The 19,290-nt window shown below is 39.9% G+C and overlaps 1 protein-coding gene across 1 annotated transcript in view; it reads right to left on the minus strand.

Annotated features, from left to right (window-relative positions):
- Nucleotides 1-19,290, minus strand: part of gpr158b (G protein-coupled receptor 158b) — a 68,616-nt gene that overhangs the window by 15,365 nt on the left and 33,961 nt on the right. The window contains exons 5-9 of the mRNA XM_020107505.2: nt 18,451-18,553; nt 14,694-14,905; nt 13,413-13,481; nt 3,832-3,941; nt 2,114-2,352 (exon numbers count right to left, since the gene is read on the minus strand). Of these exons, the coding sequence (XP_019963064.1) occupies nt 2,114-2,352; nt 3,832-3,941; nt 13,413-13,481; nt 14,694-14,905; nt 18,451-18,553 (733 nt within the window). The remainder of the gene's footprint in view (nt 1-2,113; nt 2,353-3,831; nt 3,942-13,412; nt 13,482-14,693; nt 14,906-18,450; nt 18,554-19,290) is intronic.

Below are 19,290 nucleotides of genomic sequence, written 5' to 3' on the forward strand. Positions count from 1 at the left end.
TCATTGCTGACATTATTTATGCTGTTTTGCATCAGTTTCAGGACAAAATAGGATGATTTATACATTTTTTATCAGACATATTGTCTTGTTGGCATCAAAACAAGCACACCCAGCAATTAGATACATTTTTGCAAACATGACATGGGCTGTCTTTCGCTAGGTGCTTCCTGCCCTTTATAGACAACACACACCAGGGTGTCCTCAATGGCTGTCAGAGGAAACAGTGGGGCTCCCTCATCTCCTATCTGGACTAGAGTGCACACACAAATGCACGCTGACACACACATACACACAGAAGCAGGAAACAGACAGAGGGACTGTAGCATGCTTTGTCTTTCATTCCATTTAAAGGGCCGTGTCTCTGAAGATGTTTCTGTTCCTCTGTCCCGTCTCCAGAGTGTCCTTAGTTGTCCTTCCATCACCACTCTTCCTCTAATGTTCCTACTCCTCCTTAGCTGCTGGAAAACTCTCCTTGCATCACTGCCCACATCCCTACAAGCTTTATACTTCACAGACTCCTCTCGTCTTCTCCCCTGCCACTCTCTCTCTCTGTCTGTCTATCAGTTTTCAGAGGCAGACCATGCATTTCTCAGGGATCCATCCTTTTCCTCTTTCCAAACTGGATTAGTGTCCCCTGCTGTCAGACTGGCTTCAGTGAGGTGCCCATCACTGCCTCCTGCTTAAAGAATCTGTCATTAGGAAGTGACTCACCCACATGGCTGTCTGGGTCTAGAGACACTTAAAGGATAGTTCCTCCAACTTCTAAAGAATCAACCCACTCTTCACACATGTTAGCTGATCAGTGTAATAAATTCTTACATTATAGGGACTATGTGTGGTAATGACAGAAGCATTCAGTCTAGCCAGCTGGGATCAAACTAGGGACTCACTGCTCCGAGCATATACAATGTATTCCCAAGTGGAGTGTCCTAATCACATATCTTTGTTGCATCTTTAAATTTTTACAAGAAGCAGTAGATAAATGTGAAATAACTGAGAAAAATTAAATTTTGAAAAAAAAACTGTTTGGGTAGAAGTGTTGCATCACTGTACTTTTCTCTCTCTAAAGAGAAATTGAGATAATTGGGGCCTAAATAATGATGTCATTCTAACATATCAAGTCATGGGATGTGAGCGCATGGATCAATTATCATCAAAAAGTCTAGTCGCACTTTGCTGTTATCTCTGTATTTTCTCAGGTTCAGTGAAAACAGTGTTTCCAAGGTGATGGGTATTTCTTTTGAGATTTCCTGAGTGTTGACTGGTTGATATAACTACATGAAAGATATACACTAATAACATTTCAGTGAAGCATTTCATTTCACTTCAGTTCCAATGACAAATCCTATACATGTGGTGAATAGACTGTGACCACACTATACTGTTGGCTTCCATATGTTTTATGATGTTCCATACAGTTCAGCATCTTATTCGGCAGTAGATTATTACCTATAGTTAAAAGCTGACAGGCTCATCTTCTGGAATATCCTTGGGGCCTTCCCTGTGGTAAAGGCCTATATAAATAAATACAAGTTTTAAAGATACCCCCTGCCCTCTCCAGATATTCTGTTTTCATGCTGGTGGCAGCCCAGGGTCCAAAAAGAGCCAGAGACACTCCATCTTGTTTATTAGAGCCTTCCTCTGTAACATGTAGTAACATTCTTTAAACTGTTTGTGCAGGAAAAATGTAATCAAACATTGGACAAATTCAAGTAATCACAACTGTATCCATCAAACCTCAAATACAGTTCAGAGCAGTACTTTTTTTTACAAAACGTTTTCAAATCTAGAACACTAAATAAATATATGTGTGTCAAAATCTAAGATGAAATAGACTAAAGCACGACAATAAGTTGATTTTAAGTTTATAGTCTCTCAAGCATGTACAGCCAAACGTTCCACAACCATTCTTCATTTTTTACCCCCACCCTGACCACAAGTCAAAAAGTTTCCAAGTTAAATTTAATCTTAATCCTCGCCCAGGCAGCGTAGACCCGAGCTATAAGCCCAAAAGCTTCTTACAGTTTAGTGGCACCAACATTTCCTCACTCTGGATGATTTCTTGTCCTGTAGACATCGACAGCAGCCACGTGTAAACACAACACACACTTACCCACGGCCATCATGTAGTCCCAGCGGTCCAGCAGACACATGCTGAACTGGAGTCCCTCAGGGGTGAGGCCTGCAGTGATCAGGGTGCGGCTCAGCTCGGGGTTCTGGCACACGGCTGAGGTCCAGGCCACCAGGAACCACAGCACCACCAGAAGAATCACCACCAGCAGCCGCACAACGCGCCAGCTGGTCATGTAAGGTGTCCTCTGGGCCGTGCGGGACAGGAACACCTTTAACACCCTGGGAGAAGGTGAGAGAGGACGACAACAGCAGCATGAGCATGAGAGACTACTGCATGAAATCACGACGAGCAGCACAGGTTAATAAGAGATGATCTCTTTGACACTGACACCTCATTAACATGCCCACTTGAATTAAAAGCAGCAGGGAGAGTAGATGATATTTTAAATCATTGGTGTTTGTCAAGTATGTTCAGTTTAATTCATGCTAATATATCTTCTCTTGTGCTGCAGGATGAAATAGAGTAACAGCAGAGCAACAGAGGGCAACACAGGAAATTGAAAATGGTGGGTGTCAGTTTGTAGTTTTTTTTTCCAGAGGTGGATGGACACGGCTGATTGTTGAAATAAACCTCAAAGTACACGCAGAAGCAGTTTATTTATAAGTTGCACAGTTTCCACTGCACTCACTCATGACGACATGACGTAAAAAGGGAATTTAAAGTGCAATATTTTGGCCAGAATAGTTGCAATAACCAGTGGTTGATCTAGAATTTTTTAAAATCAAAGACCAAGGGGCCACAACTTGCACAGAGGGGCCAATTACCAACATTCATTTAGTATGGTGCAAATTGGATCGATTCCAATTTACTGCTCTATAGCTTTGAGCAATGCTACACATCATTGAGAATATTTTGATAATTGTTCCTTGTTCAAGCACTTTGTGTTTATCAAAGAATAAAAACAAAGTGTCAGATTCATTGTTAGAATTGTTAGTAAGTGACTAGTTTTTGTTTTTTTTAAGACGACTGACACAAGACAGGCCCTTCCGGAGCCAATCAGATTTCAGCTGGGACCAGTGCCCCCCTGGCATTGCCCCTGGATCCGCCCCTTGTAGCAGCTCAACATGATCTGATGCGAGAGAAATATAACTTATAGAGGGAGTCATATACTCTAGACAGAAAAGTAGTCAGATCTCTGTTTGCTGTGCTAATCTTCCTTCCCTCAACCAGACTTGAATAATATCGTATCTCTCATATATTCAGTGGGACCAGGCTGTAAGAGCTTGGCCCTGGGGCACACTTCACGCCCAGCGAGCTCGAGAAAAATAACAACTAATTTGTAATTTTGCCCAGAGAACACTTTGGTGGGCCTTTGACCCCCTTCTCCAATCTCAGCAACACCTGCTCAGAGCTGGAAGTGTGTATGTGTGTTTGTGTCTGAATAGATACTTCAGCAGGCAGACACAGATAGACTGGACCTGATGTGAAATTCAAATGTGCTTATTGGCAAAACTGCATGAGTGTGTGCACATCAGTGTTGCGGTCTGAGAGGGAGCTGAATTATTGAGTGGAGAGGAGAAGAGAAGAGGAGAGACAAGGGGAGGAAATAGGAAGATAGAAGAAAAGGAAACAATGAAAGAAAATGAGACAGAGGATTGGAGATAAGGAAACAAAATGAGGAGAGAAAGGAGAGGGGGTCTATCGTTAGTTTTGTGTTTTATAGAAAAGAAGAATTCATGTGGGGATGTTTCCAGTACCTGTACAGTTTGAGGATGATGGTGCCGTACATGATGGTGAAACCCAGGAGGCGGACCCACCGCAGGAGGATACATCGAAACACACTGGGGTGGAAGTACAGGATCATCACCTGCAGTGAGGTACAGCAGCGTCAGTGTCCACACAAACACACACACACACACACACACACACACACTGGGTCACACTAATCATGTTATGTCATTATTTGTCTTGTAAGCTGTAAATCACACGCATCCCCTTCCTGTCATTTCCTCGTGGTCATACAGAAGGAATCAGAAATGAAAATGGAGTGAGTCTGCAGCGTGTGAGAGCCAGAGGCGTAAGCCGGTTTTAACACGTACACATCTCCCACCTCCACTGCCCCCACTGACACCTTCTGAACTGTAAGTTGTATATATGTCAGCTACTGGCACACTTTAGAAAAAAGAGATTGAAGGGTTTGTTTCCATTTTGTTTTATTATTATTATAAATAAAATATAAAATAAATTTACTTTAAATTATTCTACTTTATTATTTTACATGTTTCTATAAATTGTATTTGTATTGTTTTACACCTTCAACTTGTTGATGAAATTGAATTAATTTTCTGCAATTCGTAATCTCTTTTCTTTCACTTGAAATTAGCTTTAAACTGTGCCCCCGATTTCTTTTCATTTCTGTGTTATTTTTTAACAGCACCTTAAATCTGCCACTGTGTATGAAATGTGTTGCACCTCCATGCCTTAGGAGCATATGTGTGACTTACTCTGTTTGCATGTCTATTTGAGTTTTATCTATCTATCCACACATACATGTGTTTCTCTGCATATGTATGTGTGGATGTATTTGTCTTTTCTGACTCTGCATGATTTTGCAGTGGAGCAGAGAATATGCTTGTGGCTGGTAAAATGTCAGCCTTTTATTTTCTGCTTGCAAGTATTACTTGGAAAAACGAGGCTGCAGCCAAGACAAGTCTCACATATCAAGCTGTTAAGATCAGAGGTTCCATTTTGAAATGTGTTTCATTTCATGGGTGTGTATTTTAGCAGGACACCACCCATCAAATCTTCAGTGACCTGAGAGAAGCGCAAGGCTTTGCCCACTCCCACTATAGCTGCTTCACTCAGCTTGTGGATACTTGTTCTCCCTCCTGAGTCTTGCTGTATTACGATATCGTGGATATCGATATGGACTGACATGAAAAAAATATTTGCAATAAGATTTTTCCAATATGCCCACAGGGACCAGTTTTCACTCTGATGATTACAGCCTGTTGAAAGCTTAATTTAAGTGACACGATTGTTGAACAGGTCACCTGATGAATAATGCTGAATGTTGAGTATCACAATATTGATAATGAATAATGCAAGAGTTGTTATTGTCATAATCAGAACTGTTATTAAAAATATACAGATTAAAAAAGATGCGTGACTTTCAAAGAGGTGGTCGTTGGTCTGTCGCTGCCGTTACCGAGTCACCATCTGCACTATACGATTGATTTTGCCACTTGGGGGCTGTAAACCATAAACTATATAAAGATGGACGATGCATATCCACTTCCTCATGCTATCCAGAAATTAAGCTAAAATGTTCCAGATATGAACACTGCCATCTTGCACGTTTAAATCCAGAGTGGGTCTCAGCCGTTGATCATGATGTTTTTATAATGTCAAATGACTAAATAAAACCAAACTTATCCAAAAAATTATCAACTGATCAAACATTAGAGAAAATTCCATAAACCATCTTTGAGAAAAATGTATTTGACGTGTACTTTGACTTTTTAACTTGGCCCATGTCCCATCCACTAACGTGGAGGAGGTGGGATTTATGACCTATACTGTAGGCAGCCACCAGGCAGCCATCAAGGCAGATGTCATGCCATCCATCTTTATATACAGTCTATGCTGTAAACACATCTTTGAAATATTCTCACCTTTTAAAGCTGACATGGCTTATTTACAGATACACAGAGCAACACCAGCTTTCATTCAGAAAAGTTTGAGTCAAAAAGTCCTTCAACCTCAGAAGCCACATTGATTTGTCCTTTACACTCAGAAAGAGGTAAAAATCATGCAATCCATTAGCTGAGTCAGATTTAGGAAAAAGTTGAGGTTTGGGTTAAAATATGGTCTCGGTGAAGGACGTTTCCATCATGCAATGTAAAAGCTGTGATAACCTCCAAAGTCCCATTTTTTTTAGAAAAGATAATAAATTATCTGAAGTGAGTCTGAGGCCTCAACAGCTTGAGTTAGACCAGTCACATTCCAAAATTAGTCTTGTTAGTGTGAAATTTCTTCTCTGAGTCACTTTGATCGGACAAACTCAGACTGCTGAAATTGCATATTAACTTCAGCTGAACTTTAGAATACATTTTTTTTCACAGAGTGATGACAGTGAATTTTTTTCTCCTAACCATGTCTCCTAAAATATGAATTTCTTTGCAGCCAGTGTGGACAGTAGGAATAATTACAGCGACCATTAACTCTTGTTATAAACATGTGGCTCTGTAAGTTTATTAAGTGTATTAAGACTTTATCAGAAGTAAAGTTTGCTTAAACAAACTAAAACAAGCATCATTTGTAAAATATAATTCAAAAAAACAGTATAGAATGTTATATATTATACATTATATATTACATAGTATTTAATTTTCATATATATTATATTACATTATATAGATTTATCAGTTACCACCACCTGCACTCAATACCTGAGAGTAGCTATGAGTACAGTGTGCATATATCGTATAAATATATATAACAGTATAATTGTAGGATAACACTATGTGTTTTCACCCTTTTCTTTTCTATAGTCTCTGTGTGTGTCAACCCAGTGACACACTGCTGTCCAGAGGCATACCTCACTCACTTCTTACTAAATGTGCACTAGTACAGGATCAAACTCTCCATGACCTGTGTAGCATTAAGGGTTAATCACTAAATCTCTGGGGTGTCATCTTGATTCTAATCCATACTACACTGTATATCACACTGAATAATGTCCAGCTGTGGGAGGTAGTGAGGTAGTTACAGATGTAGTATAAGCGCCTCCCTGAGGAGCGCAGCCGGTGATTTATCCTTGCTCTTACGATGTCTTGACATTCAAGAGACAGCGTAATTAATCTTACGAAACAACAGCACCTGTAACCTCTTTTCCTTCAGAAGAAGAAGCAGAGCGTCAAAGTCAGCTACACAACCAGCCGGCCCTGAGGCTGTAGGAGTCGGGTTGGGAGATGTGTTCAAAGAAAAGTTAAAATGTAAGTATAAAAAAAGAATAATTCACGCTGTGTTAAGAGAGTGGTACAAAGAAGGAATGATGAAATTCCCACCAAACAAAAAAAATTTCCACAGCGATTCAGGAAGTTACCAGTAAAATACAGTAGTTTCAAAATGGTGAGGTTAGATGCTTTGAAAGATATCACAGAACAATGACCAGTGAACTAACCTAAGACTTTTACTTGGTTTAATCCTCATTCTTCCATGTTTGTGTCTGTTGAAGACCAACCTGTTTGGAATGAGCTTTTTTCTTGGCCTGTGTTAAACAGTCTATAATGCAGACTGAAGTTAGAAAACTTCATCTTCATATTCATCCTACCTGTTCAACATGGTCCACAGACTGACAGTTAGCACGCCAACTCACTCCCACTGACACCTCTCTATTTCACTTTTATTTATAATTTATGCATTGTGTTTCCAAATCGCACCTATTTTTAACAACACACATTTCAAGTGTGAAGCCAATAAGTTGAGTGATTCACAAGACATGTCTTCCACATTAAGACAGACAGAAAGACAGACAGACAGGCGTTTGTGGAATTAGTACACAGATAATCTAATACAGCCTCAAAGCCGACAAGATGTATTTCACCCAATTTCTCTGAACATGTCTTGGTGCAAATTTAAACTTTTGTAAAGTTGTTATTTTTCCAGCCTTCAGTCTGTCCCCTCTTCATTCACCTCACCTGATTAACAACGTGACACACATTTGTCAGAGCACGGCAGCAGCATAACTTCCCTCCATCCACATCCTCATCAAAACCTTGCAGAGCCAAAGCCTTACATTGGTATGCTGGTCATGAGAGAGCGGGCAGGGAGTCGTTTTATACCCAAGAACAGGAATTATAGCAGTTACTTTTTAATGCTCCACCACTGGCTCAGAGTCACTGGTGCAGCGCAGGATCTGATAAATCAGTTGCTATATGGAAGACAGACAGGTATGTATTTTTTTTAAAGTGTCATTTTATGGCTCCATTTTAAAAAGAATTTGCAACCAAAAGTTAATCCCTCCATATTTTCAACAGAGAAATTTTCAAGATTACAGAGGAAGTGTGGCAGACAGCATTAATATGACTCTTAAAGCAACACTGTGGAACTTTTACTCTAAAATAGCAGCTTCTTCTATATTATAGAAGAAGAGAATGGTACTGCTTTCATTTCCGCTTCTCACCCCAAACACTGGTTCTTGCTTTGAGTAACTTTAGTGATAAGGTACGATCTCCTGTGAGAAGAAGTGTGTAACTGACTGACACAGCTGTCACAGCTTCAATTAGAAGAATCAGGCCAAGCAAGTTCAAGAGTATCGTAAGACTGCAGATCAGTTACAAAGAATTAGAAGTCATTAAAAACCAGCGTTTATCTAACTTTTATCATATTCAGTGCGGAAACTGTCAAAATAGCAACAATTCCAAAGAGAGGTTGATGCATTTGTTACAGTGGCACCTCTTCAATGTGTGGCTGCAGAGGGCGCCGTTGCAGAGGGCGCTGTTGCTCAGTAAGAGTTACATGGTGTTGCTTTAATAACAATACTTTTACTGAAACATTGACTTATATTTTAAAAGAATAGTCAAGGATTTGTGGAAGAGGAGTCCTGGGTTATTTTGACTGTTTTTGAGTTTGCCATCATATATCATGTTAAAAATGTTTGTTGTATTATCATGGCAATTTGCTGCAGCTTCTGACTTTTGGTTATCATCTTGAGACCTGTGCCAACATCTGCACTCACAGACTGTACTTAACAATCCACAGTGTAACTGAAGAGCACTGGTAAAGACAGTGAATAAGAGCATTTCCCAAAATATTTCACTGTTCCCTTTTTACCCGCCCGAATTAAGTTCTGCAGGACAACAAGCTAAAAACTACAAAACAGTGAAAATTTGTTATTGAGTTGATATGATGTGATGGCAAACAGTGGGATACTGACTTATCAAGGCCACCTGACTAATGCAAATCCAATATTCACTTGATTTTAGCTGTGCCTGTCTCTTGATGAAAAAATCCAGCTCAAAATTCCACTATGTGCACCAGTCTGTTGTTACCTTTGTGTGTCTTCGTGGGTTTGTTACTACAACCAGCTTCTTGAACATTTAAGAGTTGATGATTGTGGCAGGACGGTGCCACCGGGGTCTCACCACGGCAGCCAGAGACAAACCACTCCGTCTTCAACATTTTAACTTGCTGTATTCCTGAGCAAACATGAATTCCAAACAAACATAAATTGTCCCAGATATAACCTTTTCAGGTTTCTTGACTCTGCTCCCTTTCTGCTTCCACTCGTGTGTCTCTGTCCGTGACTCTCGTGTCTCAGTTCTGAGTGTTTGATATATAGAAAAACTGACAAGCAGGTTTAAGCTGTATGTTTTTTGTTGTTGTTTTGTTTGTGAGGGTGGCATGGGGTCTTTCTGTGTGGGTATCATCCACGTACTTTCCCAGCTTAACATTGGGGTAAGGTCAATTTTGAGACTGTAAATAATTGTAGGTGTAAATGTGAATGGTTGTTTGTCTCTGTATGTTGGCACTGTGATACGCTATACAGGGTCTGCCCCGCCTATGGCCCAGTCTCAGCTGGGATTGGAGTATGGATACGTTTCGGATGTATGTTTTTTGTCATTCTTAACTAACTTTCAGAAAATAAAAAGAACACTGGGTTGATCCTGAGATAACTGCAATAAGATTATTTTGTTTAACATAATCGTACATTTTTTGTATAATACCATACACACTGCATCTCAGAGTGTTAAATTAAATGAGACAGTAGATCACAGATGGAGAGAGACAAGAGAAAACAAAAGAGCAACCAAAGCAACCGTAGGAGTGATACAATTCACCAGACACTTGTTTTTGTCCTTTCAAACAATCCCTGTTCCAGTGTCTCCTCCTTTTGTCCTCCCTCCTCTCATGTCTCACTTTCATGCTATCCTGTGGTTAGGATTAGCATCCCGCCTGGCTTCTTCCTTTATCTCTTTGCCCCCTGAGTGAACATCCAGCCTTCTAGCTCTCTGGTCTACATGACGGTCCAAAAATAATAAATCACCTCAGCAAATATAAAGAGGTATAAGTAGGCCACAGTGTTTCTTACATCCGCAGACACGAACGCAGAAATGCAAATCCTTGCACAAATGCACATGCACGCAATCAATGCTACAAATCCACTCAGGCGCACTCATAATCCATCCTCCATCTTGCCTGTGTACACACATAGCAACATATACACAGAGACAGGCCGACACAAAGAGCGTCACACCCTCTCTGCAGTGCTACCCATGTGGACTATTAAGTCGCAGGGGACTGCACAATAAGAAAGCCACATGTTTATAACACTCAGAAGAGAAGGTAGCCCTCCTGGTTCTCATCCAACCCCACATGCCGCCTCCATAAATTAATCAGCAGATGTATTTTTAAAACAAGTTGTGCTAGAACTTGATGGAGTGTTTAAAAATGCATTGGGCACCAGAGAAGAGTAGCTGCAGCGAGCTTGCAGTGGCTGAGGAGGCTTGTGGTGGCAGCAGAAAAGAAATGGCAGAAACAAACGTGAGGAGTGCAGGAGAGGAGAGGGACACAAAGAGAGGGTGCTAATGAGAGGACAACATGGTGGATGGAAGGGGCAGGAAGAAGGTAGAGACAGACAGGAAAGGTGCTGAGAAACAGCACAGCAAAGGGAAAAGAGACCCATGAGTGTATTCAAGTGTGTGTGTGAGCATAAGACAGTGGCAGGATATTTTTGGGGAGCTATTTTTATTTTTGAGTTCTCCTCAGGGTGAATGAGGGAGAGAGTGGATGGACAATTGCAACATCAAACTTATTTTGAGCATCACAGCAGCAATACACAAGGTGCGTTCACATAAAGGGAAGCGTATAGAGCGTAACAGTGAACACCCACTTTTAGAACAGCTAAATTTCCCATTCATTTTATCAATTGACGTTTCAGAAAATGCTTTAAAAAAGTGTATTAAACCTGAAACCAGACCAACTAGCTACAAGGTAAATTGTGACCACTTAACATTTGAATTGAAGCAACAACAAAAAAATTAAAATGGAAAATGGAAAAAAAGCAAGGATACAAGGATGTGTTCTCATGGCATACGGATGTGGACCAATGATGCAGCACTCCTGGCCTTCATGTGGCCTGGACAAAATGGATACGAGCCTACAGTGGCCCACTTGTCAAATAGCAAATGTCCTAGAGCAAATGTGGGCTTTTTTGGCAAACATGCAGTGCTCTTGGCAAGGTGTAATCTGGATGTTTGCCTAAAGTGGCTCATGTGGTAAATGGTGAATACGGCCCATATAGCACAAAACAAATTTGGGCCACCTTTGGCACCTTTGCTTGACATGCTCTTTGGCTTAGTTCTGGTAAACAGCAGAACGCCCAAGTGCCATTATTCCACGTGGTATGTGGGCCACATGACAGTGCAGCAGTTATTTTAAGAGTGAAGGAATTACGCATCCCATGAACCATTGCAAATGATTCCTTTCCAACAACTTCCAGCAGTTGTAGTGATTTTTAGCGTCTCTGACTTTCTTTTCATCATCTCTAAAAATAGCAGCATGTTAGAAAGGGAAATAATGGCTGCTCTGTAGTCAATGGGATGTGACTCTGAAAGATTGAAAGATCTCTGAAAATGATAGCTGACATGATTTTCATGGTTGAGGTAAAGATTTGAGGAAAATTAAGTCAAAATAAGAGCAAGCTCCAACAATTACAGTTACTGTAACTGTCACTGTTATACCTGGGGATTGTGGGTAGTGTAGTACCTGTCCTTGACATTGCAAATAAAAGAAGTTTTTCATAAAATGCAATTGACGTCGTATGTAACTGTACCATCTACAGGATCGATCATATAGCATTGTTTCACAATCTCATAGCTTGAGGTAAGTCTAACTTGGACGATTACAATATGGCTGATCATCCAAATCTCTATTCAGAAAATAAATGGGTTTTTGCACTTTTGGAACCACGTCGTTGAGCTCTATTCCTGCTGCAACAAAACTACCAGGATTTGTATTCTTATGCAAATGTACCTCTTAAGGTAACACTCAAGTAAATTAAAAAGAAGAACAAAGCATTTGTCCCAAGAGTCAGACAAAGGCGCTATTTTTTTTCTGTTTCACCATGGCTAACGTCCAGCTATCAGAGTCTGTGTTGTGTGAGGGGAGCAGTGCCACTGTTGGCAGCCTCTGTGAGTATTTGAAGGGAATGAATTCCCCCGGTTACATCAGATCTCCCTGCTACACGACACTCAGGTTTCTTCCATCTGTGTCCCTGCTAAAGATGGGCTTTCTGACGCCGCACTCCAGGTGCAATGTGGGCTTTGTGCACAAGTGTAAGTATACACGCATACAGTGCAAACTGGCATCCACCCACATGGAACCACTCACACGTATGAGACAACACAAAGGCTGGCAGAGGAACACACACACACACACACACACACACACACACACACACACACACACACACACAAACACACACAATAAGACAAACACATACTGTAAATCCGTCCAACACTCGCTCATTGTCCAGAAAATGATCAGAAGTAAATTATTACCACTACATCAAGCTACAACTGTGAAAGTAGTAGGCAGGGTTGTCTTATTTACATTATAAAGATTTCTGTGTTGAACAAAGACAACAAACCAACCCTGTTACATTTAACATCTAAGTAGTGTAAACAGGGCACACAACATGAGATGCAAAAAAACACATACGGTGCAAAGATAAAATAGAGCAAAGAGGAGGCACGTGTGTAATTCATAGTTACTGTTCAGTTTAGTTGTTTTTAGACATTTAATGAAGAGTAGTAACATAGCCTACATGAATCACGTAGTGAGCAAGACTTTTCCAGCATAACTGACTACATTTTCAAATGTGAAATTGTAAAAATTATCCAAAAGAAATGTGTCGTCATGGACTGGTGATGTCATCATGTCCAATATGATAGACCCTACAGAAAGTCAGGGTGTCTCTCAAGGTATTGCAGTCTCCCACATAATGATACTGAAAATAAATTGAAGTGGTTGTGGTGAATGGAGGAACATTCCTCATATCCCTTTCACCTTGTAGCGGCTTGGATAAAATTGCATTACAAATATGAGATATGAAGCATTTGAAGAAACTCAGAAATGACACAGTAGGCAAAAACACCACTGTTGACACTGGGGATCAATATGTATTTCTACTGTAGTTGTGATGCAATGAACTCTTAAGCAAATATGTTGTGTATTTTTCTGGAATTATACTAAGAATTATAACGTATTTGAAAAATCTAAAACTTGAAGAACAAGATAGTCTGAGTGAAGTAACATCACAAAAGAGACTTACTGGGAAGTAGAGCAGTAACGCCCCAAACAAGATGGCTTCCAGCAGAATGAGACCAGATGTGCGGATGCTCTGTCGATGAGGAAAGAGCAAGAACAAACAATCAATTAATACATCAATCATTCATCCAGTGATGGTATTTTATTTAGGGGTCGTAATGCAACACACGGTGCATGTTATATTATGCAAATTCATACCTCTTTCAAATCCAAACCAACACATAGTGTTTATTATACAGTATATTTTTATAATGTTTTACCCCAAACATATAAAAGAGAGACAACTGCATATTCCTGCATTGGATTTAAATAGCTGCATTTCCTCCAAGAAGATGTTTTTTTTGTTGCTTATGTAGATTCAAAAGGCTCCAGGGACATTTCTTGTGAACAGAGAAAATGTGGGAGATTCTGTGGCAACAGCACAAATGTATATAAATAGCACACAGGGAATGATTCAAGTCAACTTTGCCTGAGGACTGGATGTAATTATCATTCACCGCAAGGATCTCATTTTTATTTCACTTTATTGTATTGTGTGTGTTGTATAACACACACTTTATGCAACAACACTGTTGTAACGTGTGACAAGGATTCAGGTAGGTGATAATTAAATATAAAACATAGGATAATAAAGTCAATAGAATTATTTTGAGCTTTAAAAATAAAGGTATCCTCTGTAAAATGCATGTACTGCTGTAGGAAATGGTAACAACAGAATCAAGTGTGGTGTAAAACTCAGAGCCTTGTAGTGAATGAAGCAGACCTGCTTAATCTGGAGCAATTATCTGAGTATTTAATTCTATTTACTGTGCAAGCCGGTTTCTACAGCCATCGATTGTCTCCATCTCTAATAATGTTTGTTTGGATTTTGGATTCTCTATAAGGACTTGTGGCAATTGTTTTGTAAAAGTCCTTTTCCATTCCATTCATAAGTGGAACACATTCTGTTGAGACACTGACATTTCCAGCTACTGCTAGCTGAGCAATTCAAAGCTCTCTCTGGGGGTTTAGTGCTGCACTTCCATCAAGAGGGAGTCTCTTGAGAGACAGGTTTAAAAAAATAATAAATAAAACTATAAACCTGAAGAATCAAAGTTTGGGGTTTTGTGACTTTTACTTCTTAGTGCTCCAAAAAATACTGGATCCTACAACTCCCTCAATACTCCCCGTGGCTCCTTATAATGTGGGATATAAATATATTAGTAAACACACACACACACACACAGACCCACACACACACCTCCTCCAACACTCCCCCCTGACAGTGACCCCTGACCCTCCTCACCTTGTTCCTCCTGAAGTGGTAGACCACCACCATGCTAGCCAGGTCCAGCACCATGCACAGACCCTGGAAGGAGGCCACAGCGAGCCGCAAAGCCCCGTCCTCCAGCACCAGACAGGGCGTGTCATCCTGGCAGTAGGGGCAACCCTTGCGACACGGCAGGCACTTGTTTGACACGTCGGACGTCTCATCTCTGTGAAAGCCCAGCTCCTTACCTGAGGATGTGAGAGCACTTTAGATGACCATCAGATAACTGTGGATATATTCACTCTGTGTCTTTGAGGGCTTAGGGTCTGATGACAGAAATCTAATTGACGACTTAAAATCTAATCACAAATCAGAACACAGAAGTGATTTACTGTCGTGTTTTCAAGGATTATCGCTCAAATTAATCTGTGTTTAACTGTCACACCGACTCCTTAGTAACTGCTCAGTTAATCAAATTGAAGGGGGAAAAATCATCAAACCAATAAATCACAAAGCCTTGAGTGATAATTATGAAAATACAGACTTTAATTAAGCAAATGGGGGAATAATGAGGGAGAGGAGGATAAATGTGACACTGCTCACTTTATCTCTACAATCTGTGTAGTTTTTGTATCAGCATATTTCTTTCCTCCAACATCATTTAAAGTGTTTGCATTTAAAGTGTTTGGATGTGTTTCTTCCTTCAGAAGATTTAAGCAACTATGTAAAGAAACAGACAATGCCATCGATATGGTGTCTTCATTCTACACAGGGGTACATCCAGGGGTGGGGCCAGGGGTCAGTAGTCACTAGTCTTTTTTTAGAATTTAGATTTTCTAAGCTTTTTTTTATGTGCATGAACAAGGGAAATTCTAAATATATTTAATGATGTTTAATGATGAAGCTATAGAGCTAATGGCAAAAAACAACCACTCTAATGTGCACAGTGAGGCTACATTCAAACTTAGAAAACACACCAACTCTGCCATGCATACGTGTCCACAGTACACAAACTGCTGAAACAGAGAAGTCTGGAAACACTGCTGGCCCTGTTTTGGTTTGCGTTTTAGCCTGGACAGGTAGAAACAGACAAGTTTGGAAACAATGACGTAGACTCTCACAACCATTTGCTGATTGGGTCTTTGCTGTCATGACATAGACTTTACTGAGATGATGTATTATGCATGTATTGTATCAGTGTAAAATGCAGAATTTAACTGCACAACATGTAATAGCAAAGATAACAGGGTCAGCAACACTTGAAATAGATTATCCATGTTTCCTTCTACACTGATAGCCGAGGTTAATGCTGGTTGTTGGGGGTTATTTGCATGTAATTGGCCCGTCTGTGTAAATTGTGGCCCCTGGTTTTGAAAAACCTGAGATTCACCACTGTTTCTACAAAGTGTCCAATGTGGTTGGATTTAGAATCAATCTGGATCTTACTCCCCTATTTTCAGCACACACACTGTGCAGCTCCTCTCGAACATGATGCTTGATAAATATCAATAGATGTCACAGAGCATGAAAACACTGTGTTAAAGTGCCTCAGAAGGGGATTATTGCAAGAGAATACAGGAAGTGCTGGGGTAATGGTTAAATAAGTCAAGTATTTATAGACACAATTATGAATTATTATAATTATTATCAAGCAATCAGGCAGTCACTGATGTAAGAACTCACACAGTAGTTTTTTTTCCCAACAAAACAACTTGATTCCCTAGCTCACTGTCTTTTGTCTTTTTGCTCTAAATCCCTGTGAATTCAGAGGAGAATTATTTTACAGATCATTGTTTATCTCATCTGTTTATCTTTGCTATTCATGCATTCAACTCACAATCACGGTGTGAGTTCAATTGGTGTCAGGTTGTTGTGAGCTATCTGTGTGATTATATATGGGTCAAAAGAGGTCTGCTAGAGAGAGTATCTATCCATCTATCTATCTATCTATCTATCTATATATCTATATATCTGTCTGTCATTGAGAAATTCAAATGAAATGTCGAAAGGATATGACTCCATATTTCCGTATTTGTTATTGCAGTTTGTATTTTTCTTTCGCCATCTTCTCTCCCTTTTGATATCTGTCATTTTGGCCTGTTGCTAGGGAACATTAGAAACAGTCTCCAGTCTGGTCTATTTTTTAGGGGGATGCACAAGGAATAAGAGACAGATTTGACTGCTGCGACCCAATCTGAGCTGCAGTGGTTTTTAATGATGGGGTCTGCTTGGGGTTTGGAAGATGAGCCTCTTCACAGACTGAGTCGTTTCACTGCAGGCCTCATCATGCTGCATTACAATGAAGCTCCAGCTTAGCATATCATCCCCCCGAGGTGCCTTATTGTTGGAGTCAGGGATGAAAACAAGTACAGTTGCCTGATTATCTCCCTCATCAGGGCCGAGATTTCTGCCCGAGGACACTGCAGCGCTTTCAGTAACGGTGTCAGGATACACACATTCAAATCCAAAGCAACAGCAGGGAGGTAACGTTATAGGTACACGTTCAATTAACAAGAGAGACAGGAAGGAAATGGGTGGAGAAAAGGTCCAAAGCAAAGTTGTGTGTACACGTGTAGATGTTAATTCAAGTTATAATTCATCAAAACAGTCTTACCTCAAGAAAAATTAGAGCTAATGGAAATATATGAGTGAGGCTGATAACATCAATCAGCTGCTCAGTGAACCCGTCATCAGGCAGATATTGTCTTTGCAAAAGTGAAAAAAAGTGAAGTGATTGGATGTAAACGTGTTTTTTGTTCTCCTACATTAGCTGGAATCTTGTTTACTCCTCTGCCAACAGCAGCTGACTCCCTTGAAAACAAGAGTACATCAGTGCATCTCAAGGGATTTCATCCTCTTAATAAATTTGTAAGAAAAAAAAAAACTGTTGTTAGTTGGTATGACAGAGTTTCAGGGCCACTTAACAGAAAACACATTTGAGAAAGTTATAATATTATGATAATAAAGTGATACTATTACAAGAATAATATCTTAATAATACATATACAAGTGAAAAATGTGTAATGTTATGCTAAATGTCATGTTAGATGGGGAATATCAGATGAGTGGGTTCTCCTTGCTGCTTATTCCTAATTTTTTCACAATATTATGATATTTTTTCCTAATTAAAATATATCTCTATTCCCTATTCTCTCTATTCCTATTTATAATTTTTTGGGCGGAGGTTGGTGTCTCAGGAGAACGAGCGCAGCTAACCAGCTTTCTGATTCGTCGTCCAGCTCTGCTGGCAGTGATGATGGCTGCACATATATCTTGCACGAATGAGTGAAAACTGTACAGTAAAGAACTTTGAGTGGTCTACAAGACAGACCATTCACAATTCAATATGGCCTTAACACTCTGTTTTAGTTTGAATATCTTACATTTGAATAAACCTATTCTGGTTTATTCTACCAATATGAATGTAACCCTGGCATCTCGCTCAATGTCAGCTGTGATTTACCAAAGGATAAGTGGTGTAGATAATGGATAGATGGATGGATTCCACATATCTGTGATGCAGATGCCACCTGTAGATCCAACTAGAGCTCTGGATAGAAACACAGTTGATCTTTCCAAACTGAGAAAGTCCAAATCCTTTTTTGACAGCTTTAGTTTTTCATAACCTCACATGCCCCAGTAGGCCCGCTCAAAGACATGACAAGAATTTCAAACAAAATGTGGGGTTGCACTTAAAGCTGGAAAAAAGCTTTGTGTTTGAAAGATTCAAACTTTTCATCCAACCACTCGCTGCAAGATGTATTTCTATGTCACACAGGGATTTGTAACCTACTTTTAAAGCCATTGAGGGCCACTCTGCGCGGGTGGTAGAATCCTCTCCTGCACTGGCACTTGTACTTGTCCAACACGAATCCATGGCCACCGATGGGCATACACTTGGAGACAGAAAGGCAGAGACAGACAAGTGTTTGATTATTTACCTATTTTGGGTTGTAATCTACAAGAAGATCACAGTAACGTGGAGGCAATAGTGAGAAGCTGTGGAGAAAATGACGTGAACGTTTAACAACAGCATGGAGGAGGATGATCAACCAACGTGGTGACTCAGCCAACGCAGCTCCCTGCTTCTTCAATCCAACAGCAAGTGGGAGTGAAATTGAAAATACAGTTTTAAATATTACAGGGCACAGCAACAACAACATCCGACAGAAATAACATCAGATGGTTAGCTGTCATTTTAAATGGCAACACATTCAAAAGGGTTTTTTAATTTAGCCAACCAACAGCAGACCAAGTGATTATATGTAGAAAGAATCAAAGACACACATTTAAAACGGAGATTATCATTTAATCGATTTGTTTATCAACGTAAATTAATAAGCAATAACTTTGACAAAAGTTCATTCAATTAACCTAGAAAGGGCGGTTTTCTTTTAATAAATATAGAGAGAAGGCAAAGATAAAACATGAACTCCCCACCTTCCCCACAGTCAAAGCAACAAGAAATTATTTTCTAGTCGATAACTGATGTTATTAGTGCTCTAGTGAGCAGTCCTCCGTGCATCAAGGCTAAATTACAATCACTAACCTTCCTGACCAACATATACATAATAAAATGTGCTCAAAAGAAAATGGCAGTCCACCCGTACTGTTTCTCACAAGTTACAATAAA

Source organism: Paralichthys olivaceus, chromosome 16 (genome assembly GCF_024713975.1).
Source record: "Paralichthys olivaceus isolate ysfri-2021 chromosome 16, ASM2471397v2, whole genome shotgun sequence".
Taxonomy (NCBI): Eukaryota; Metazoa; Chordata; class Actinopteri; order Pleuronectiformes; family Paralichthyidae; genus Paralichthys; species Paralichthys olivaceus.